General features: G+C 43.0%; 1 protein-coding gene across 1 annotated transcript in view; it reads right to left on the minus strand.

Moving 5' to 3' along the window:
• Positions 1-24,127, minus strand: part of EIF2B3 (eukaryotic translation initiation factor 2B subunit gamma) — a 98,973-nt gene that overhangs the window by 3,593 nt on the left and 71,253 nt on the right. The window contains exons 8-10 of the mRNA XM_062497006.1: positions 21,694-21,771; positions 20,832-20,980; positions 6,991-7,094 (exon numbers count right to left, since the gene is read on the minus strand). Coding sequence (XP_062352990.1) covers positions 6,991-7,094; positions 20,832-20,980; positions 21,694-21,771 — 331 coding nt within the window. The remainder of the gene's footprint in view (positions 1-6,990; positions 7,095-20,831; positions 20,981-21,693; positions 21,772-24,127) is intronic.

Here is a 24,127-nt window from a genome sequence, read left to right on the forward strand (position 1 = left end):
CCCAGCACAAACCCCACCAGCAGGCTGGGGGCCGGGGACCCAGCGCTCCCCAGCCTTCCTGGCAGGTTCCTGCCAAGCCACTCACAGAAAGGGGATGCCGGAGCATTCCTTTAAAAGCCATGTGAAAGCATCTCCTTGTTGTTTGCTCAATTAGCCCCAGACAGATTGCTGCTGCTGCTGCTGGTGGCAACGCTGGGTTGTAAAGGAGGAGGGGAAGGAGGGGAAAGGGAGGGAAAAAAAAAAAAAAAGAGAGGAAAAAAAAAAAAGGGTTAGGGCCTAGGCCCAGGACCACCACGAAGTTTCAGCCCTCAGGGGCTCCAGAAAACGTTCAGTTTACTCACTCAATTACATACACTGTTTTATAAACCCTTTAAAATAAAATAGAAAACAGTCCCTGGCACAGAATTACTGCTCTATTATACAGCAGTGATGAAAGCCACTGCTGTGTATTTGCTCTCTTTAAAGCAAGAGATAGTTTAACTTAAAAAACTGGGGGGGGGGAGGGGTGGCTGCAGAAACGCATGCACGAAAACTCGCTGTGGGTGGTTCCCACCACATTCACCCAGGACAGAAAGGATCAGAGAGTGGGAGAGAAGAGCAACTTGTCTCTGCAGTGATGGTTGGCTCTGGAAAAGCAGCCAGGTTCAGGGGGGAGAGGAACTAAATGGGCTTAAGGGGATGGGAAGCAGCTGAAGCTTGACTTTGGGAGGCTAGAGGGTGTTTTAAATTACGTGCACAGGTAAAGAAGGGAAGCAGGTGATGGGGGCTGATTTGTTTGTGTTTACAGAGCAGTGGGACTTTCCAGTCAAGGCCTGTTCTCTCTGCAGCCAAGCTTTACTTACATGATCACTGGAGACCAGGGTGACCACACTGTGGCCCCAAAGGCTAAGCGTGTCTGATAATTTCCCCCAAGTGCCAGGTCAGCCCCACTGTGCAGGCATCAGTTGAACACATGGGTCCCCAGAAATGATGATCCCCATGAGCTGAGTGTTCCAGCTGCTCCCAGGGTGGGATGTGCAGCTCAGCCCAGGGTTTGGTGGTAGCTTCAGGCAGATCAGTTCTGTCCCATAGCTAGGGCCTCCAGCCCACAGAGCAGGAAGGCAGTAGAGATCTTACTTCTGCCTTACATCCAACAAACACCAGTTCTCAGTGCTGGTGGCCCCATGGTTCAGTGGAGGATTTTTTCACAGTTCAACCAGAATAAATCCCTTTGATCTCAAACCCTTCTGGGGAATAGATGTGTCTTGAGAGTGTAAAGGTAGCAGTGATTCAGTGCCCAATAAGAGATGACTTTATTGTGGCTTGAAGCAAATAGATTGTGGGAGTGAAAGAACAGGAGAGAGATGTATGGGAAAGTGATCAGTCAGGGTCTTAGAAGAAAAGTTAGTAAAGTCAAAAGAAGACCCAGAGCTCAGGGTGCGCCTAAGATAGCAAACTCCTTGGGGAGGGGGACATGCTTGAAGTCCTTGTACTGGGACAGAGTCCTAGCAAAGTGTATGAGAAGGGACTGGATTATATCAATTAGTGTGCTCCCATGGGCCATCACCCCCTTACAGCAAATGCAAGCAGGGATCTCAGCAGTCTGACTGTCCACATCTTAACTTCCTCATATGATGGCAGAGGTGCCATATCTGCCTGTAACACTGGACACAAGACCTTTTCCTTTCTCAGCATCCATTGGGGTGTTCTTCCTGGCTTTTTCATGTGGCTGAGCTCTAGCAGAGCAGAAGTGGTTATTTTCTCTGTGTGGAGCATGTAAAAATATTTCCACACGGTTATGAACTGCTACCTTATGGGTAGACTTCAATATCAGCATGCTGTGAATGTGGCAGCACATTTAACCCACTCACTCAGGAAGCCTGAACTTCCCTGGCTGGGAATGACAGTATGCACAAGTGTGACAGTCCCCAGCAGCAGAAGGGAGGACAAAGAATCGCTAGATGGATATTCTAGGGAAGTTTTATGCCACTGCTAAGGCCAGAACTCATAAACCATTTTTATACAACTTGGAAAGGAGGCTTATTAGGATTAGTTAGCAATATAGTCACAGCATAGTCACTGAAACAAAAATGTCAACTATTTAAGAGATGTCTGTTTTAACTGCCAACAATATCTTTGTCATGGACATTCAGTAGTTAAACTACTTTAGGGAGAAATCTTACCAATCTCTCAGTTTTGCTATAAATTCACACCATTCCTACATCACCTCCAGCTCATTTTGCACCCCTGTGCACAATATACATGTGTGCACTGTTTAGTCTGTGTCTGTTCTTCATGAGCTTTCATAACTCCCATCTGCACAGCAGCATGCTTTCTGATCCCAACCCTGTGTGTGCTAAGTGTTTTCAGTTCCTGAAGACTGCACCAGGAGGTATTCAGTATCCTGCAAGAGCAGATGCTTGCCCTTACTTGAATGCAGTGAGAACATCAGAAAGTCTCTCGGTTCCTTTCTGTCCCTATCCTGTTAAACCTTGGCTCATGTGAAGCCTCCTCACAAGCAGGGACCCATTCACATGTGGAGGTTTCGTAAAATGTACCTCCCTTCAGAGGATGATATTAGAGATTTTTTTTTTTTTTTGCCCCTCATTAAAATAAAAAAAAATCTTATTCCGTTTCCTTGACAAGTCCTGGGACTCCAAGCTTGGAACAGGACTTGGAAAATGATTGGAAACGGGAGCCAGTCCTTACTGGATACGTGCCTTTTTCTCTTCTTGTGAGAAACCACACAGTTTTGGCCATGTGATAAGCCTTTGAAAAAACCCAAAGGTTGTACATGTTCTCAGGAGGGCAGCTAAAAGCTCCAGGGACTGCAGCAAGGACTCTTGACCACGGATGTGCAGGAGGAAGGTAGGGCTTCCTCCAAGCTGTATGGACCAGTGGAGCACTCTGCACAGAACCACTCCCCTCCTGTGCCCAGTAGGAGCCTTCTCAGGCATGAGAGAAAGAGATGGAATCCAACTGAAAGCAGTCAGGGAATGGGTGCCAGATGTAAAAAAGGAGTATGGGACTGTTAGACAAGGGGACTGGAAATTGCAGCTATGGTCAGACAAGAGGAGGTGTCAGGTGGGTGTCTGGGAATAGCTAAGTAAGAGAGAAAAACAAAAGTCTCTATAGGAGAAGGACTATGAGAAAAACCAAAGGATAGGATTGGGATGAGCCTGGTACTGGGACAGGGGTATAGTGGAGAGCTGTGAAGAAGTCAGGATCAGGTAGGACATAGATCTAGTTGGAGGCCCACATCTGATGCTGGAAATAAATATGCAAATAAAATAACCCTGCCCCAATGACAACAGAGATGAAAGCAAGGGATAAGGTGGTGAATTTTATGCCAATTTTGCTAGTTTTATACTTTGTGTGAGTGTTTACTGTCTCTGTTCCTTGTGTTGCTTTGAAGAAAGGTTAGGCCACTTTACCTTGAAGAAGGATTAGGCTGCTTTACCATATACGCTTGTTCCTGGCTAACCAATACCAGATGTATAACATTCTCCCTGCTGAATCTGGCTGAGAGACTCCTTTGGGAGCTGTACTTAGTGACTCCAGGCTCATCTGACTCTTCGACTGGCCCATCACCAGCCCTCTCTCTAGTTCTACTCCACTGAGCACATGCTGCTTTTGAGCTCCTCTTTAAAACCAGGTTTATCAAAAAGGCTGCAGTGTAATCTTAATAACTGTCTTCAAAGCAGTGATTGAATGCTCTGTGCAATGATGTTCTTTCAGAATGCTGTCTGCCATTTCCTATTCCTCTAAAAATTACTGCATTTTTCTTAGGTACCAACATGTTTTTCAAACTGCTACCTGGTGAGGTAGCTTTCACAAAGCCCATCTGTTAATTCTCTGCTAGCAAATTCCTTTAAGTATCAAAGAGGAAGGAAAGTGGATGCTTCCAAGGCATGGTAATAAAAGCAGTAGGAGAACAGTAGGGCTCTCAGGAGGCATGGCTTGCAAATCTAGAAGTTAAATAAAATGCCATACCTTGACTTCAACAGAGATATTTAAAAATACTGTCTCTGGTCAGTGCTGTGACAGGGCTGAAGTCAATGCAGGACAGGGACCACACTGCTGACAGTTATCTGCACTCCTGTGTCTCCAATTTTATTTTTAGTTTGAAAGTACCAGGTTGCCTCTGATCTACCCCTGTAACCAGTATCGGAGTATTCTCTCTATTTAGGTGTCCAGAGATTTGCCAAACCCATTATTAAGTGATGAGGTCTCCCACCATGTCCCCAGGGAGATTATCCCACAGCCTACCAGACCACATCATTAGGAAAATGCTCCAAATAGCCAACCTAAATTGTGTTTAATTCAATCCCATTACTCCCAGCTGCACCATTTGGACCACCCTAAATATACCCGTATTATTCTGCAGAAGGAGAAGCATGAGAGCTGGTTTAAGTTACGTTTGCCTATCATTTGTGGTAGCTGTTCCCCTGCCATCCTCCTTGCATGGGACTGAAATTCATTTTATGAAAGGAGGTCAGTGCACCACTGGCTCAAAGAGCTCTTGTACCCCAAGCTGCCTGGGCAGTGTGGCCCGGACTGGTAGAGCAGGGAGTACACAGCCAGTTCTGCAGCAAAGTCAACTGTGGGATCTGCTTGGGGCTATGTAGGATGAATCAGGGATTTCTACCTTTGATGAATCCTGGCTGATGTTCTGGAATAAGGGACTGCTATATTTTTATTTTTTTAATGTTTCTGGGAAGGTGTATGGAGATTTGCTGAGGAGGTTTCTACTCCCAGAAACTGGAATGTGTAACTCCCAGACTAGGGTCAGCAGCCAGCAGCTACTGCTTATGTCTGCTGAAGGGTGATCAGCTTGCAAGGAAAGGTGGCTCCTACCCAAGAGAGCTAGGTTTTTTCTTAACCTGGCCATGGAAGCCCAAGTTTGAAGAAGGAAAAGTTACTAAACAGAAAAACACAGCCAATGCCTTGATGAAGGGGGCAATATGGAAACAGACATACAGGGCCACACCAAAAGCTTGGCACAAGGTACAGGAAGTCTTGGGCAGGGGAAAGGAAGTCATGACATGCTTTCACAGTGAAAAAGAGAAGACCCAGTTTACTATGGGACCAGTCAAGGTCAGAAGAGACATGCTGGGCTGGAAAGACTCCATGGTGCAGGAAATAAGTCATGAACTTCGCAGACAGATCCCAGACCACCAAGGCAAACCTGACCCCCAGCCCAAAGAAATTCTAGAATGGTTAGGAAACTGAGGCAGGAAAATGAACTGAGGCTTTACTATTTTTTCTTGCTCAGCATAATGGAGTATTTATAATCTACCTGAATAGGTCTCTGCTAATGTCAACCATACATTTCCAAACAGTTTAACTAGAAGGCCCCCAGACTCTAGTTAACCCAAAAAGTGGGTTTAAGCTTTGGGGAGGGGAGTAGTAGACTCTCAAGAATAAGCAAATGATCCATGGGTACAGCTCTGTTACTCTCCCTGCAAATACATCTTCAGACGCTGAAAAATATTCAGACAAGGATGGTAAGGACAATCAAGAAGAAAGACCAGTTTTCATACTGGAATCAACCAGACTAGAATCTGCACCCTGGAAGGTACTTCCGTAACAGTTGTGATCCAGGTTAAAGGGTGATATTTCTGTTTGGTATCATCTACTAAAGAAATCAAATATATTCCTATTTCCTAAAATATCAGCTAAATCTAAATGCTGTGTCCTCATAGTTCACACTGCAGATTAACAACCAAACGTGACCCAATTCATCTCTCCTGGTGATCCATGCAGATGTGTGGAAGCAGCACTCAGGGACATGGTTTAACAGCAGACTTGGCAGTGTTAGGTTTATGGTTGGACTTGATGATATGAAAAGGATTTTTCCAACCTAAATGATTCTATATCAGGGGGAAATGAACCCCACAAAGGACACCGATTCAGACTGGTGTGATGGGCAAAGCTGTGCATAGACACAGTCACACAGAGACCAAGACCACAGTGAGCTCACTGTGTTGCCTACAGTATCAGAGATTGCTACTGCAAGATCAATACTTTGTTTTCACAAGTCCTTTTTACTTTTAGTTTCAATGTAAGGAAAATGTGTCATATGTGAAGCTGACAATAGGTTACGCTATACTACATTAAGTTCAAACCCTGCTGCGTATCAAGACACTTAGAATTGGGAATCCACCCACAAAGACAAAGCAAGCAAATAAATCCTGATCTGACTAAATAACTTCACATGGAGCCTCCAAAGGAACTTACTTTTGTCCTCAGTCCACACACTGGAGCAGGGATCTGCCAAACCCCAACCATAAATATTCATTAAAAAGCCTCTGCTTGGGATGCAGTCACTGAAACAGCCATTTCCTGCCCATTATCTCTTAGGGCAGGAAATCAACAGTTCCACTCATGCGGTTACCACCGAGCCCTCACCACGTGCACTCCCACTGGATGGCTGAACTTTGGATAAATGAGGGCCACGTAGCTGAAGCCCCAAAATAGTACTTCATGGCAGTAAAGCAGATCTGAATGTAGCTGCCCTTGTATTTGATAATGAGCACAGCAGCTCCTAATATGATGCTCTACCTTGGGCTTTTGCTTGGAGCAAAGTGAATGGGAGCATACTGGCACTGTGGGTTGGGAGCATCTACAGAGAGGATGTTTGTGTGATCAATAATTTCCCTGCTTTGCCCCTGTCACTGACAAAGATCACTAGTCAAAATAATGGCTCCTTCTGCTGAGGACAACCTCAGGCTGATCTAATTGTGGTCTCTGGGAAAAGACTGTTTCAGCACCCAATCTTGTTCTTTAGAAGAACAACAGGATTTTACTGCCAACTTCAGAGGAGCAAGCCCCTGAACTTATTCCAAGAAGCTGTACTTTCCATGAAAACAAATCCTGATATTATAGAACACATCACTGTAGAACTGCCACAGTTTGCTAGCATTTAATGAAGAAGCAGGAGCAAAATCTCAAGGAAAAGGTTTGAAAAATTATTAAAAATGTACAGTAAATACAGCTTTTTTTACTTACCTTTGGTTTCCAGCCTCTGATCACTTCCAATCAAACAGTCCTTGATGTCTGCATCCTTTTCTATCACAGCATTATGACAAATAACACTGCCCTGAAGACAGCACCTACAACATAAACACAAGCAAAGCAAGAAAATAATTTAAATGACAGGTACAAAACAAAGGTACCTGCTGGAATACCTAATGACTCTGTGACACGATCCTGTAAGTAGGTTCAGTTCAGCTCTTTTCTCAAAAACTCCATTTTTCTCTTGATCCTCATACCCAGTTGCTGGAAAAACTTAAATGCCAGGTGTCAGATTGGATTTGCAAAAAAAGAGTTTGCAGTTTTACCTCCTGTTAGGACAGCTTTCCTCTACATTTCCTCAACAGAATAAATACTTAACTGAATAAATAAAGACCTGGGACCTGGATCAAGTCTTGTACTTTCCACAGACAGTCTGGGAAACTGTGGGGGTGGCTCCTCTGCTCAGCTCCACAGCTAAAAACAGGAGCAGCAGCCCAGTCTTTCTCTGCAAATTTTGCTGAGCAGTTTTATACATTCCAGCTTGCCAGGCACTAAGAAAAGGTGGAGAGAAGGGGCAGATCAATAGCTCAGCTGGTTGGCTTTGTTCATGTTACATTCAAGCACCCAAACATGATTATTCTGCGGTACTAAGCCAATGAAACCCACACTAGACCTACACTACCTGCCTTGGGTATCTTCACGCTCATGTTGCCTTTGACACCACTAAGTCTGAAATGCTACACAGGATGGAACTTTAGCAGAAGCCACCTTATTCCAAAATGTATTTGAATCTGTAATAATCAGCTTTCAAATCTGCCAATCCCATTGTCCAGACAGGAAAGGAGTTCAGAGTCCAGCTGCTGGGTTTGTAACTTCTCTACTGAGAGATTCTGAGTTACTGCATTGCTCGAGCCCCTTCTTCCAGTAAGCTGGAACTTGTCAATCTTTACTCGTATATGTATCCTGAAATGCTGTTCCCTCAGCATGATGAGCCATGTTAAATAGCATTAAATGTAATTTCTTTCAAAGCTATAGAAAAGAAAATAGCGGTGAATCAAATTATTTCTTTCCTCATTTTCACATGTGCAGAGGTAGACAATCATTGAAGGACAGAAAATAAAGCTAAGATGTATCTAAAAATAATAACACTCATCAAAACCAGCTGACTGGGAAGAGGGTATAAGCGAGATCTATAACCCTGGAGAGATGCAGGTAATCTGCTCCCCCTAGATAACACAATATTAATCCTACTGTGAACCATAGAATGTCATATCTGCTTCCTGGTATTTCTGTCAATATTAATCACAGTAACTGTGAATATTATCAGTCCAACAACTGATCTCTGTCAAAACCAGAAGTTTTTGACTTCAGTGACCTTCTGCACAGTGAGTTTAATGCCCTGCAGCCATTCCCCACCTTGGTTACAGGCACCACCACTACTCTGCACTAGTGAAGCATGGCTGCAGTGCACCATCAAGCTGGCTTTTGGACAGAACTGTCAGCCTGGAGTCTGAACTAACAGCGGGGTTTTGGTATGAGGTCAAAGCCCTGAGCCTCAATTCTGTATTGAATGGAGCACTAGTCAGTTGAGGTCCTCAGAGGTGTGAAACATCTATCCTCATTCCAGACCGCTGATCCCCAAATTAATTCATAGTATTTTCCTGCTCACACATCACTATTATCTAGAACAAAGAATTTGTCATCGAACATATTACAATTCTGTTGCCTCTGTGAGTCAGAGCAGAAACCATCTGCCCCACAAAACCACCATTAATTCTGCAGGAGTAAAAGCAATAAAACTGGACCTCAGTTGCAGTGGTTCACAGTTACAACCCCCTGTGAACAGACTGTCCCCTCTGAACAATTATTCTTTTAACTCACTTAAAACTCCCCCTCTGCTGACCTATAAGGAGGCAATATGAGCAATTATTCTACAAACAACTAGCTCAGGTTGCTTTGGCAAGGTTTTTACTAACATGTTAATAAGATAAAAAGCGGCAAAGATACACAGCAGACCCTTGCCTGTCTTTGCTCTCCCACTGTCACGATCTGCTTCCTTTCCAATAGCCTCGGGTGCCCACAGAGCAGCTCAGGCCATCCTCCTGTGCAACTGCAGTTGCTGAGAGCAAGAGCAACTTGGCATTAATGCCAGCCGAGGGAAGGGATCAGTGGAAGCAGGACTGCCCAGTGCTGCCATCCTGACTTAACTTTCAGCAGGACTAGTGGAGGGAATAGGAGAAGTTGCTCATTTCCCACTGAAATGGCTCCTATCCAAAATGTGCACTCCAGCATACCTCCTCCTCCGTTGCTTTGAGCAAGTCAGATGAAAGCCTTCCCTTGCAAACTTTCAGGTTCCCACCATCTATCACTTCTCCTGAGCATGAGAGCAGCTGTGAGTGCACTACACCTCTCAGCATTACCCTCATGCAGGAGGATATTCCCCAAAAGAGAGGGGATTTAAGCTGTCGGTCTGGAGTTCAGACTGGAGAATACTGCATGTGTGTTCAGAGCCTACTTGAGCATAGGCTTTCAACTCCCCGAGAAAGAATAGCATTGTAACCAAGAAACTGCTGATGACATTAACATCAAAGATAATGGGGGTTCCTGCCAAACCATTTTTTGGGAGGGACACGCCAGGGAACCAAGATGAACTTGTCTGTGCCAGGTGCTTGCAAATCAACCCTTCCCTGGTGCCAGGGTAAAACAAAACCCAAGAACTCCACCACCCCAGGAGTTTCTTAAAACTTATAAACCCAACCAACTGCAGAAGTTTTAAAGCCATACTCAACGCTCAGATTACCCCAATCACACAAACCAGCAGCAAATCCGGCTTTTATTGCTCAAGTGGAACAAAACTTCAAGAGATAAAAACACAATTTGTGGGTGTTCCCTTCACTCGCTGACAGATGTAACACAGCCATTTTGAAACCACTTGTAAATGCCTTTTTACTAAAAAAAAAAAAAGTTATAAAGCCTGCCAAGAGAAGTATTTTGTGTGTTTATTTAATTTTTACTATTTTTTTGCAAGTTGAAGAGTAAGGAATAAACTTTTATTCTCTTACAGGGTAAATATCAGATCTGAGAGCACTGCTGTATTCTCCTTGGCTAAACTGCCACCACAGTTCCTGCCTTCCATAACAATTAGGTGCTATTAGACCTCATAGGTGCTCTGACAGCATCCAGCTTCATCAACTCTGGTGTGTGTGCGCATACGCACACATTGATGTACTCCTTTATAATGCAAACCATATTTATTTTTTCCCCTGAAAATGTAGTATATTTTTAAACTTTTCAGCACGGTGAAAACGGATATCTCCTGACCTTAAAATCCAAAGAGCATGTTCCAACCCACAAGAGGAACTAATTTGGGGCATTTGATTTACGGCTGAAATTTCAATTTGAATTTGTTTTAAGTGTAATCACAAACTGAAAGTCTGGCAGCTGGGTGTTTTTCAGAAAATAAATAAAAATATTCAGTGTGCGTCTGCATTCTAGAGAGAACGTTTTACAAGCCCAGTCCTGCAGTGAGAACAGATGTAGCTGAAGCATTAATTTGTTCTACAGGTACAACGTGCAAATGGGAGCATATGAGAGTGTGTGCCTACGTCTGTGTCTGCTACGTGCCTGCATCTGAGAGACAGAGCCTGACTTTGGGGTGGGTTTTTTTGAAAGTGAGAGAACAAGAGCAAAAGGAGTAGTGGCCAAGGAGGCATGGGGGGATTACAAGGATTTAGGTCTTTAAACTGCAGACCACCTAACAAGATCACTCTGAAATGCCACTAATTTCAGTTAAGGCCACAGACCTCCCTTCCTCTGCCCTCCCTCTCTCCCCCATTGTAAACAACTAATCCCAGCAGAAAACAACAGAGAGCAAAATGTACACACATTCTGCAACATTCCAGGTCCTTCTTTATCTTTTATTTATTTTTCTAAAAGGTCAGCGTATGTATGGAGGGAGGGGGGAGGGGAAGAAAGCCAAAAAAACCTCAAGTCCATCTCTTGTGTGGGCTTGAAGGAAACTGGGAGAAAGCAAAGTCCAAGAGCACACAATATGGAGCTTTTATAGCACAGCAATTCCTGGACTCAGCTTACTTTCCCCTCCCTCTATTTGTGGCAAAGTCACATAGCTTTAAACCAAAGGACAGGGTGGTCGATTACATCTGAAAGAAATGTAAAGAATTGGGAAAGAATTCCATCTCCTGTCGAAATTATAAATAAGGAAGTATTAATCCCAGAGACAGGCTGATTTATGCAGCCCTGGAACTGCTGACTTTCAGCCCGAGTATCGGTCTATAAATCAAACTCTTAAATCAAGTGTGTCAATTGCTGCAGCACTGTGATACTCAGGCAAAGCAAGGCACCTACCACTGAAAGCAGGAAGATTGCCAGGGGACTGAGGTGCCATACCCTTCTTAATTTTCTAAAGTGTAAATCTGAGATCAAACATCTTTTGGGGGAACGGGAAATCAAAATACGCAGTGCTCAGCACACCAGGAGCAGGCAGCAGGAGTCCAAGACACAACCCCCTAATTACAGGCTACCCACTGATTATTTAGGACTCTGTGATTAAAGTGATGAACGCTCCTGGGAGAAAGGGGCTTAAGTAACTGAGGTCAAGACCTCAACTGCAGCTCTCGCCCTGGTTGTGCAAGCTTAGGAAGGTATGAATGACACAGGTTTGCCTTACAGCAAATCTCCTGAAATGCCAATGGAAGTTATCCAGGCCTGGTACTTTAATCCAATTGTGCCAAAACCCTGACATAATCTCTGTTGGGCAGCAAAGCAAATGAGGTGTCTATAATGCAATGCTTAAAACTGTAGACTCACAAGAAAGCAAGCCTGGAGCACAAAGCCTAGGACAGCCTGTTGGAACTACTCTGCCGTGCCAAGAAGTAGGGTCTCCTGTGCCTCCAGATGAGCTATGAAATGGAGAGACTGACACAGGAGTTAAAAGCAAAGGGTGACATGCCTCAGCATCTACTCTGCTGACTGAGGGGTAACAGATGTGAATTCCCCTGGGAGCAACATCCCCTCTGCCCTGACCAAAAAGATAACAGCCACCACAGGCACCTTAACAACACCAAGAGGTGGCAAGCAGTCAGGGAGAGTTCTAAAACCTACCAGCAACCCCTGAAGGAATCCCCTGCTAGCTAGTGAGCCGATGGCTGGGACTCATGATCACAGAGGTGAGGTACAAAGACCATGGAAAAACAGGGGACAGGCAAAAACACTATTAGGGAATTTGGGAACCTAAAATGTTGCCAACATACTTTACACACCAATACATTTTTACACACAAACACAAGAACTCCGGGCACTATGAATCTCACATTATACACTCAAGTAAATACCAAAGCCTATAATAGATGCCAGCAGTACATGCTATAATTTATAGATACATTTCAAAGCAAGCATTCGTAAGTGAATTTAGGCTTTGATCTCCTGTTTTTCCCCTTGGGGATAAAAAAATCATTCTACCAACCCCTCTAAATTCTTCGCCCGTCACTGAGGGTGTTTTCACTAAGGAACTTGTTTCATGTCTCTTTTCTAGCCAAGCTCATCCCTGTGGTATGGCTCCTTTACACTTCTTCCCCACACCCTAAACATTTTGCATTACATATTGCATATACTTGCCAGCACTCATATTTTCCAGTGAAGGTTCAACTGACCTTAAATGATTGCCTCAAACCTACCTTAATGTGTTTTATTAAGGGAAACTTAAGAGTGCGGGGGGAGGTCACCAGGAAGGTCATGCCTCACCTCTGAAACTTCAGTTACATCCAGCTGATCTTGGAATAAACAAATTGGTGGCCTTTTATGTAGCTGCATGCTCAGGATTGCACATTTCAGCAAAAGTATGCTGCGAGGAGTTTACACCAGGAAACCCCACACACAGGAAAACTGACCACCCTCTGGATTTTCTTTCGCAGAGTGGGAGGGTCAGGTCCTACACAATTTTACAGACACTTTACTGATGGCCAGGAAAAGCTACTTTTGTCTATGCGAAGGAAACAAAGCAGGAAAATTGTATGTTCATTACCACCTCTGGGTTTGCTTCGCTCTCCCACCAGCTCACACAGACAGACGGAGCGAGGTAACAGGCACAGTAAAAGGACACTTTCTCTGGGGTTTCTGAAGCACAGTTCTGGGTTGGGAGCTGTGGCCCTTCATAAGACATTATTGGTTAAGTCATTTTCCATATCATGCGAGCTAGGTTGACATGGAAAAGATTTTTGCAAATGTCACCTTTACAACTGAACCTGGCTTCTTAGATCCCAGCTGAACTTGTCAACCCTTGCAGCCTCAGGAACTTAAAAAAGGCACAAGGTGTTAATTCTTTCCTCTCCCATACCCAGGTGGGAGAAGATTTTAAATAGCATCTGAGACATTCACACCCAGTTTTCTACCAAAATCCTACAACAATCAGCTGCTTGTGACAAATCTCTGTACTCTTCAATTAGACCCATGTGGTTAGCAGGAGACAGAAGGTTATTTATAGATCTGAAGTCAGACATAACCCTGTCCACCTGAAGAAGCAGATCAGCAGAATGAGAGGGGATATTTTAAAATGCCACTTTTCAGGGCTCATCTGTGCTTTAAGTTCAACATTTGATGTACAAGATGTTTGGAAAACTGGGATGAGCTAGGCACTATCAGGGAAACATCTGCATCTGAGATGAAAGAACAGGTGATTTATTTAAGACAGATTGATGTACCAGGAAGCTAGCCAAAAGAATTTTTTTTTGAGGAGCTGCTAGTAATAATGTTTCAGACACTCACAAGATAACAGGTATTATATGAGAAATTTCCTCAATACATTAGATACATTAGAATTTGACTGCAGTTGAAAGCAATAGAAAACCAGTTCCACAAGTAGCTCCACAACTTCCTACTTACTACTTTCCTACTTTGCACTTTCTTCCTCAATTTATCTTCCTGAAAGCAAGTTCTGCTAGCCAGCAGTTGTCTCTATTCAGTATCTTACAATAGCATGTGTAGTGAATTAAACAGCAGAATGAAAATTTGAAGTCCTGACCAAATATGTTCACAGTTTAAAACCGAGAGGTGTGATAGCAAGGACAGAACTGCTACATAATCAAGAGAAATAAGACCCCTTTTTGCAGGCAGGGACTACAATACACATAGTTTTCTTCATGAATTTAATTTTTATCCATATCCATGATATACTTTATCCATATATTTAAGATGAGCATGTGCTTTTGCTGAATGAAGTTCTCCCTTTTCATGAGCTTTCTGCAATATCTATTCTAAACTCATTCTTCTTTCTAGGGAGACAGGGAGCCAATTGGCAGTGTGAGACAAAATGTCCAGGGAACAACAGCCATCTTAAAAATGGTTCAAGATACAAAATATTTGGGAATTGCAGCAGAAGCAGATTTTTATTTTCAGCTTTACAAGCTATGGTGCTGGAAATAACTTCACCTCCTCATTCCTCTTAATGAGGTTATGTACTGTTAAATATGTTGCCTTGGCAATAGGATCATTCCTTTGTACTACCATTGTTCAAGGGGAGAAAGACTACTTATGCACTGAACCCCTATAAGGATTCAATTCCACCCTGGTTTTAATGAGAACTTTCTTCAAACTGCTGACTATTTCTACATCAGGTGCTGATTTGGCACTATTGAGGAAACAACCAATAAACTTCACAATCAATCTGCAGTTAGTAGTCAATCCAGTTTGCCTTGCTTGTTGTTTTCTTCCTTTGTACATTTTCTCATAGAAAGTAGCAATAAATTAAAGACATGTGGTAAACTAGAGTAGCCTTAACCAGTCACACGTGGTCTCTCTCCAGTCCCCTCTGTGAGCAGAATTACAGCATCTGTCCACCTACTTTCACACAGGTAGCCAGAACACCTTTAACAAAATCCAGTGTGTAACTTACTGTCTTCACATGACTGAAGAAGGATGATATTAATTTTGGCTGACAAAACATTTTCAGTGTCAGTTCTTTCTTCACGTATCTGGGTACTTTACCCCATACTAATTTTTACTCCAGCCTATTCCTTCTGCCCAGGGAGTCAGAACTCCCCAAGGTTTACCACATCTTCCTGTGGGACTCTTCTAATTTTTCCTCTGTCCTCAACATTCACATTACCTCCCACCAGTTTGTAACTTGAAGCCTTTGGTGTCACCTCCCTTGCATTCCAAGTTTCCTGATGCTGCAACACTTTGCAATTTGCTGGCATCACAGTACAGCCTGACCCAAGACATAGCTGCCTGTCTTTTTAACCCCTTCCCTTTCCGAAAGGTGACCTTAGCCTTGAGGAACTTCAGCAGTTCAGTTCAGTTCAGTTCAGTTCAGTTCAGTTCAGTTCAGTTCAGTTCTTTCAGGTATCATGTTTGTATGTGGATCCAGTAACATGCTGTAAACTTTACAAAGATATGAGGCTATTGTTAATGATTCCTGCCCCCGTTCAAACTCCATAACCTCAGTCACACCCGCAACCCTACTCTTACAGTTCCCAAACCAACTGCCCACTACATCAGGCTATCTGGCAACTGTTTGCACCAGTCTCCTCTCTGGAGGGAACTCTCTCCCTTTCCCACTGCTAATCCTGGTTTGGGATACAGTTTTTCTGGAAAACTTAAAAGTGAGTCAGGTTTAACTTGTTCGGTTGCTCTGTGAAGATTTGGTACTTTCTTGCTGTGGAGGTGAAATCTAGAAGCAAATCTTGGGTCATCTGCTCTCTCTGATAATCAGAGCAGCCTATTTATGATTATCATGAAAACATCATTTGAAGCAGAATGCTTTCCTGTATTTCCATGAGAAAAAAAGCAGAAAAATACTTCATTTCAGACTGTATCTACTACACAGTCTATATGGTACTGACTACCACCATGTCAACAAGACATTTTCAAAGCATGGCTTACAGCAGACTCAGTATTATCCTGAGCTTTTCATGCTTGCCTTCTCAACTAACCTCTAAGTAGTTCAAAGACCATATTTTTTTTGCTACTAAACAGTCACTTCCCCTGAATCTTTACTAGGGAAACATTCATTTTCCATGACCAAGGAAAAAGGATATAATGTGCACATAAAATGGCCAAGCTCCTTCCCGTAAGTGTATACACTTGGATAGTTTTACTAACAAACAAGAGATTTTGAAATATTTATCTGCAGGGATGGAATAAAGGATTCAACATGTTTTTCCTGTTAATATTATTTGTAATGCTCAGTGTGCTTCAGCACAATGTCCTGTATGACCAGAGCAATTAGTGCCAGAAGGTAGCACACTAAGTAAAACAACAAGACTGTTACAAATAAAGCCAATGCTTGATAAAAACCAACAAACCAACTGCTGACTGCTAAAACAAAACCCAGAACAGGAACCTGAAACTAAATTAATCCATCCAGATCTAGGTCTCATTTCAAAACAGCTAAATATGCCTAAGTCTATCGAATGGAACAAAGTTATAGAACACAGAGCAATTTGGGTTGGGAAGGACCTCTAAAAGGATATGTAGTCCACACTCCCTTAAATGAGCAGAGATATCTTTAGCTAGACTAGGTTGATCAGGGCCCCACCCAGCCTGGCTTTGAACATTTCCAGGGATGGGCAGTCCCAGCTTCTCTGGACAACTTGTGCCGATGCCTCAAAACCCTTACAGTAAACAATTTCTTCCTTATATCTAGTCTATCTTCTTTTAGATTAAAGCCATTAGCCTTTGTCCTATTGCAGCAGGCAGGCTGAAAAGTTTGTAACCATCTTATAAACCCCCTTTAAGTTCTGAGAGGTCACAGTGAGGTGCCCCTGGAGCCTTCTCTTCTGACCAGCCCCAGCTCTTTCAGTCTTCACAGGAGAAGTGCTCCCAGCCCTCTCATCAGTATTATGTCTGATCATATGTATTATGGTCCATAAAGCTGAGAGGTGTGGGAAGAGAGACTGACAGTGAAGAATTCAACAAAAAGAGTGGCAGGGGTACCTCAACCTTTTCTCATCAATTGTGACCAGCCTGCCAACCCTGCTTATCAGGGGATTAAATCTACCAGGCATTACTTTTCATTTGCAAATGGCACAATCCGCCCCCCCCCCCCCCCCCGGGCAACAAGCTTCAGTCAGTCTGTGGGTGTTAGACGCTGCCCCTTTGCAAGAGAGCTTCAATGATGGGACTCCTGCACCAAAGATGCAACAATCCAGGGACCCTGTTGTGCTGCTCCAGCCCTGATGAAAACAGAGCAAAGAGAAGGGGCAGTCCTGAGCCACTATGGAGACTAAGGACACACACAGGAACATCCACACAGACAAAGTTTTCAAGTGACCTATGATTTTAGTTCGATTAGTAGATTTTCTCCAACTATGTAACTCAGTGCAGTCATTTGTCACTGAGCTCTAGGGAGCCATCCAGAGGGAAAAAAGAACCGTTTTGCCACTGCAGCCTGTCACCTGGGCAGTCAGCATCTCTCAGCACTTGTGCTGTTGTATAAATTACATCCCTTCCAGCTTGGTCAAGTATGTCCATCATTCAGCACATATGTAATCTTTGCTATTTTATTGTCTCATTGATGGAAGAATTATCTGCACAGTGGGAAACACATTCAGAAAGGACTACCAATTATTTTGCCCTGTTACTAACTTCTTTAATCCCCTGTAATCTCTTCTAAGGGGGAATTCATATCTACTCAAATCACTTCACAGGAGACATATATAATGTAACAGAAGCCCTACACACCAAAGCAAACAAAAACCCCAGCTTCTGGTACTCCAGACTATCAAATGCACCAGCCACTGCTGGAGGACAAATCATAACTTGCAAACGGTACGCAATGGACTGTCCAAACTAACCCTAGTTACTTGATCCATTCAGTTGGGAAAGTTATCATCACCTAGGCCATGACATCTGTTCCTCCAATAACAAGGCAATTACTGCCTAGCAAGAGATACCTGATTTTATTCTAAGCACCTTGTGGTGTTCCCACCTGCACAGCAAGAATTTATCAATTTCAGAAGCTGGTATTAAACGTGGTGAAGCTATTTAAAAGTTTTTTGCTGGTTTGGAGATTTGTGGATCTTGACACTGCAGGAATTACAACACAGGATTCTCAATCACATTATAGGAAAACTACCAAGAGATAAACATTTTAAATTTAATTTTTGGTGGGTTTTGTTTTGTTTTTTTCTATACTGACACAGTGAACTGAAGCTGCTCAGACCACTTTTGCAGCTGAGATGGGAAAAAATTAAGATTCAATCCAGAGAAGCTAGAGGTGATGGAAGAAGCAAGGGAAATACTAAGGCAGTGTGCCATGTAGCTCAGGATAAATGAACTTAGAATGCAGAGCAATTTTTGCATTTGGTTGTTCCCAGTATCCCAACTTTAAAAGAAAAGATTTATCTGATCTTTCTTCCTTTGGAGTTATCTATACACCTTTGTCTTTTCCATAAGTGTCCTACTTCAGTCTTCTCAGCCTACTGCTTCAAGTTGGTGTTACTGCAATGCACACTCCTGGGAATGGCCATCAGTTACCACTTACATTTGACTCGGGCATTATTACAGTAGACCATTAGTCTGGTTGAGCTGCTCATGTCAGCATTAAAATGTATATTCTTTAAATGTCACAGTTTTTATCCACTTCTCAATGCAATGCAGAACACTGCAGAACATTCTCAATGTAAGTTTCTAATACACAGTACCTTAGTTGGTAAAACTCGCTTACTTGTAGGACATCTGCTGTGCAATAAAAAAATGAGTTAGATCTGTCAAGGCACTTTATTATGCTCATTTTGACCCATATCAGCCAACACATACTGACTTTCCAATTAAAGATGAAGACATTTTCTGAAGTTGTGATTAGATAAAGCTTGAGCTGTTTTAGAGGCACTTGGGAAAAGAGGTGTTTGTAACAAGTTGTCCACTGTGGACAGTTTAAAGCAAAACCACATACAATTTATACACCTGTTGCAAATGGATCCATCAACACAAGTAAGAATGATTAGCATTTTAATAAAAATCCATCAGATTTAACCAAAGTAATGAAAGAGAGTCAAAATACATTACAAAAATACACAGAAATCCTCCACTGCAAGCAAGGCTTCTTTCAAAACTCAGCAGCTAGATTATTTCTGTTTCTCACTACCTGTGTATGCATGACTTCATGCCCCCCAATCTTAAAATTTACCATCATGCAATAAGAAATAATTTATCAGCTCAGTATCTGTGCAGATATACATAATATTAATTACAGTATGCTTTGCAATAAAGATCCAAGGTCTATAGTCTTAATTCTGGCTGGACAGGAATAACTGCAAATTTTACTCCAGTGCTTCAGCATGCAGTAACCATAGAGCAGCTAAAGAGGGTAAACCCCTGGGACTGTGAGGTTTTTCACTCTTTGGTGACTATATTGTGTTCACCAAGAGTGACTAGGGATCACATTGTTTTCTAGAATTCACAGAAACGTTACCCCAAAAGTCAGTTTATCTCTCTTAAAAACAATATATCAGCAACTTCACGATGCTTGTGGAATTTTGTGAAATGCATAACAGAACAGCTCTGGGATCGATTTAGGATTTAGAACACTACTAAATGCCAATGCAGACAAACACAAGATGATTTGGGACTCTTCATAAAAACAGTGCTATTTATACACTTAGCTGCCTCTGCAGATTTAATGGTAGAGCTGCTGACCTCACATGCAAGACCATACCATTATGATTGTGGCATCAATTCATTAATCAAAATGACAGAGGGTCTCATGATCAAATGAAAGAAGTTCCTCTACTTTTTATGACAGCAGTGCTTGTGATACAGCCATACTGGATCCATCTGTGATTGAACTGGAAACCAGCTATTTTCTATACTCAACGGAATTGTGATTTATGATGTGCTTGAAATTATTGTGGATTTCTATTAAAGACAAACACTTTGTGGTAAGGTACCATACTTACCTGTAATTTAGTTATGTAACAGTAGTATCCTCCATAGACCCCACATCCTTTGGGGTTTTATGTTTTTCAGATATGCAACTTTCAGAGCCAAGTTGGCATTTTTTAAAAGTTTGGCCTTTTTCCTGAGGCCCTAAGCAAACCTCAAGCCATGAAGGAGCAGAGAATTTATACAGGTCTGCACAGACTCAATCAGCAGTTTCCTTTCCACTGACATCCACAGGAAGCCAGCATGTATGGAAAGATGGGGGCATGCAGACATCAACAATTACAGACAGGCCACTTTTCCCACATTTGGAAATGTACAGCTCAAGGCTAACTATTTAGTCAGTATCTTTAGTGCATGAGAAATCTCAGCTAGCTGGCAGATTTTCTCCTTGAAAAGTTTATTAATTTATTCTATTACTCAGCATAGTAAAGTACATTACTCAGCAATGGTAAAGTAAAGGCTGCAGAATGACAAAAAAGGGCCAAAGAAAATGACATTTTAGGTGAAGCTGTAATGTTCAAATGTGAGAAAAACATTTTTAGCTGGCAAACGTACCACTTTAAAATACTCATTGTACCTCAAATATTTTAGGTATACTCAGTGATCCAGCCACTAAAATACACCTTGGAAGAATGACACACAAGCTCATACAGACTCATACATCCACTTAACTTACTTACACATTCTGAAGATGACATGATCTACTGTAAAAAGAAGAAAATTATGCTCCAAGCTTGCAGACCTCTTGTTGGTTCATTTCACTTGTGTGCTTCTGGACTAGCTATAGAGACTTATTTGTGACTTGTCTTTGGAAACACACCCCCAGTATCATCTCTTCTGGCTGAGGATTCTTTACAGGACAAAAATCACTGACTCAGGACCTATATAGAAAAATAAACTGCAAATTTAGGGAATTAAGGTACAAAAAGGTAACCTACCCCTCCTCAATTGTAACAGAATTCATGATGATACAGTTTGTTATCTTAACTTTGCCTTTTATGGTGCACATGCTGCCAATGATGGAGTGTTTGATGGATGTCTTCTCCCCAATTTGTGTGGATGACCCAATGATACTGTCTGATCCGACCTAGGGAAGAAAAGAACAGAAACTAGCAAAAGTACATGCAGTTCTCTGATAGGTGTTCTCCACACACCTCTCCCAAAGCATGTCTCAAGCACCCATCAATAAAGTTTACCCTTCTCCATCCTGAGGGACCCTTGGCAGAGGAAAGACCTGAAAATTGAGGGGCCACCCCATAGGCAGACAGTTAAGACAGTCTTCCCAATGCCTGTTAGCTTGGTAGAACTCCATTAGTGGATCTGGCTCTGCAGGCTTCATGCAGAAAGGTAAGCACAGTAGGCACAGCCCTGCTGGTACTCACTGGTTGCACTCAGGTTTGCCCAGTGAGACTTGTCAAAGGGAGACTTGAAGCTGGTATTCAACCAAAATGTGTTAGCAAGAAGCAAAACTACAATACTGATCCTTTCTGGGTTTGGTGTCCTTAGGGAGGCAAACTGCTCAGCTACCAGAAACTGCCATTAGGGAACAGCAGGCTGCAGTGTCTGACATGGGAGTAAGATAGACTTTTTACCAAACGTTTGAGAAGAGAGAGACTGAAAGGCAGCAACCCATGGGTGAGCCTACAGAAGACTCTGGGCTGTATCACCTATGTTCCACCCTTCCACACTTCAGAACTTGGCTTCACTTCCAACAATGGGACTGAATTTTAGCAAACAGGTCTTGAAACAAAATGGTTGCAGACTACTAAAAGAGGAGAGATGGGAAAAAGGAACACTTACCATGCCTCTATCAGTGATCTGTGCAGACCCATGAACCAATGGCTCTTCCAGACCCAGATTAAACAATAATTTGGGAACCTGCATGAAAACACCCAAATCACAAATTAACATGATAGGGCTGTACCTACAAGTTACATAAACAGCTTAAAGAAGGCTTTGGTTTCCACTGCACTACTGTATTTGCCATAAACATTTTAACTTATGGGAAAAGGTCACTGCATTTCAAATGTCCACCAGCTGTGATTTATCATCTCCCACTTTTGTAAAGGAGACAGGTACACTGCTATCACAGTGCACTACATGTCTCCTTTCAACTCAGCTTCCCACATGTGGAGAAGCAGTGGATCAGCAGCAGCAAGCAGGCTGGCTCCAGCTGAACACAGTGACATCCTGTATGTTACCACAATGTCCAGCATCTGCCATTCCAAATGCAGCTCAGCATGTTTTACACTGTCCAGTAAAGCAAGTGAGGGAAGCAAGTAATAACAAATACAAATCAGTAAACTGGCATAAAAAGATGACTGTGTCCAACCCACTCCATAAGACAGTATTCTGAGGCATGTGCAACAAAATTGTATTTCAGATGTTTAAGTAGAAAGAAACTAAAGTTGATCAAGTGGCTGTTCCAGATGATAGAAATCTGCACAAGAAAAGGCTCTTGACAGGGAGAAGGCAGGTGTTAGATAAGCAGATAGAGAAGCAGTGGTAATAAAGAGACACAGCCCTTGAGGTAGCCAAGAACAAATCCATGGAGAGCAATTCTGAACTGGCTCCTGAAAGGAAGGGGAGCCAGCATTGTAGGAGGATGGGATATCACTCCATCATTCCTCCTTTTGTGGGTGAAAGAGCAGCCTGAGGCATTCTGCATCTCCTGGTGTCAGGCTGAGGCCAAGGTCACACACCACAGAAGTGATGACAGCATGATGGGGATGTCAGGGAAGGTGGGAGCCTTGCAGCAATGCACAGACACAGTGCTACACAGTTACTGGCAGGGGTGATGCAGGTATGATGTCTCTTGGTAGGACAGAGATGGCAGTCAAAGGAATACAGAAGACAAAGATGTATTAGGGCTAAGAGGTCTGTGTCACAGCAAACTGCACAGCTGAATGAGAGGCAGCATGTGCTGGGGCTGGTGTGGAGCTCTGCACATGCTACTTGGCCAGCCAGAATGTGGGCACTGACTGTCCATCTGGGAGGTCATCTGGAGTCTCAGCACAGTGATGGTGCAACTGAGTTTGCCTCAAGGGAGGAAGCAGCACTCATTAAGTCTCCCTTTTCTCTACCCAAGCACCTATTTTTACAAAACTCTTAGAAAAACTTATCTTGGAGATCTCTATTGCTCTGTTAAATTTGGCTGAATGTTGCTAGCAATTTCCAAAGCTGCTATTAAGGAACTGCTACACAGTATGACTGTGTAAAATTACTTCCTAAGAAAGCTGGGATAACAAGAGCTGATAGCTAAGGAGTGAACCTCAAAAAGCAAATCCCACAGGTCTGAAGAAGATGGGATCAGATGAGCTCACATTTCTGAGCTATCATTTCAATTCACCTGTTCTCCCCAGTAGACACCAGCAGCTCTTTACATCTTGAAGTTGGTCCTTCCTACTAGACTTGGATTTTGTGTATTTTTTAAAAAGCAAGAGTAGATTAGATCCTTGAGTTCAAGGTGCAGGCCCTACAGAAAACCACCGGATTCCCAGAACACCACAAACTAGGCAAACCTGCCTGGATGATGCTGGCTGGGTGAAGGGATGCTGTCCTGACATGTCACCTGACACAAGGATCCAAGAGAGGAACACACACTAAAGCATACCTACAGCATAGGCTGGAGAGATTCCTACTATCCAGTGTTGATCTATAGGAAGGGAAAAAAATGAAGAAAGGCTCTTGTCCTCCTCAGTGGAAAGGTGGTGGGGTGAAATAAATAAAGGATTTTACTGGACAGAGCAAAGCCCTTATTAGAATCAGTCAGTGGTAGTGCAGCCTGAGGGGTAACCCACGAAAGCTACAAGCTCAAGCATTTTGCTCTGAAAAGAAAGGTTAGACTGGGGGCAGGAGTCAGAGGGAGTGCCTGGGTCAAGGGAAGGTTTAAGATGTGTTTGGATTTAATTCATCTTACAAAGAAACTATTTCCTGCTATTGAAGATAACTCCCTCCTGAACCCACCTGCCCACACACAGGCTGCAGGCATTCAGAAACCCAGCTGGAAGTGAAATGATGTGAGCAAAGTGTTTCCTCACCAGAAGGGCAATGGGTTAGGATGCCATTCCTTCCCACAGCTACTGGGCTGGACTGCTACTGCTCTATGAGCCTGTCCTTTGGGACCTCAAAGTTATAGGTCCCGACTTTGCAGCAAGGGGCTCAGAATCTGGTCTGTGAAGGTTCAGCAAACTGAACACCCAAAATCTTCCTTAGAGACCAACAAAACAGGCAA

This window comes from Cinclus cinclus, chromosome 8 (assembly GCF_963662255.1).
Source record: "Cinclus cinclus chromosome 8, bCinCin1.1, whole genome shotgun sequence".
In the NCBI taxonomy this organism is placed as follows: Eukaryota; Metazoa; Chordata; class Aves; order Passeriformes; family Cinclidae; genus Cinclus; species Cinclus cinclus.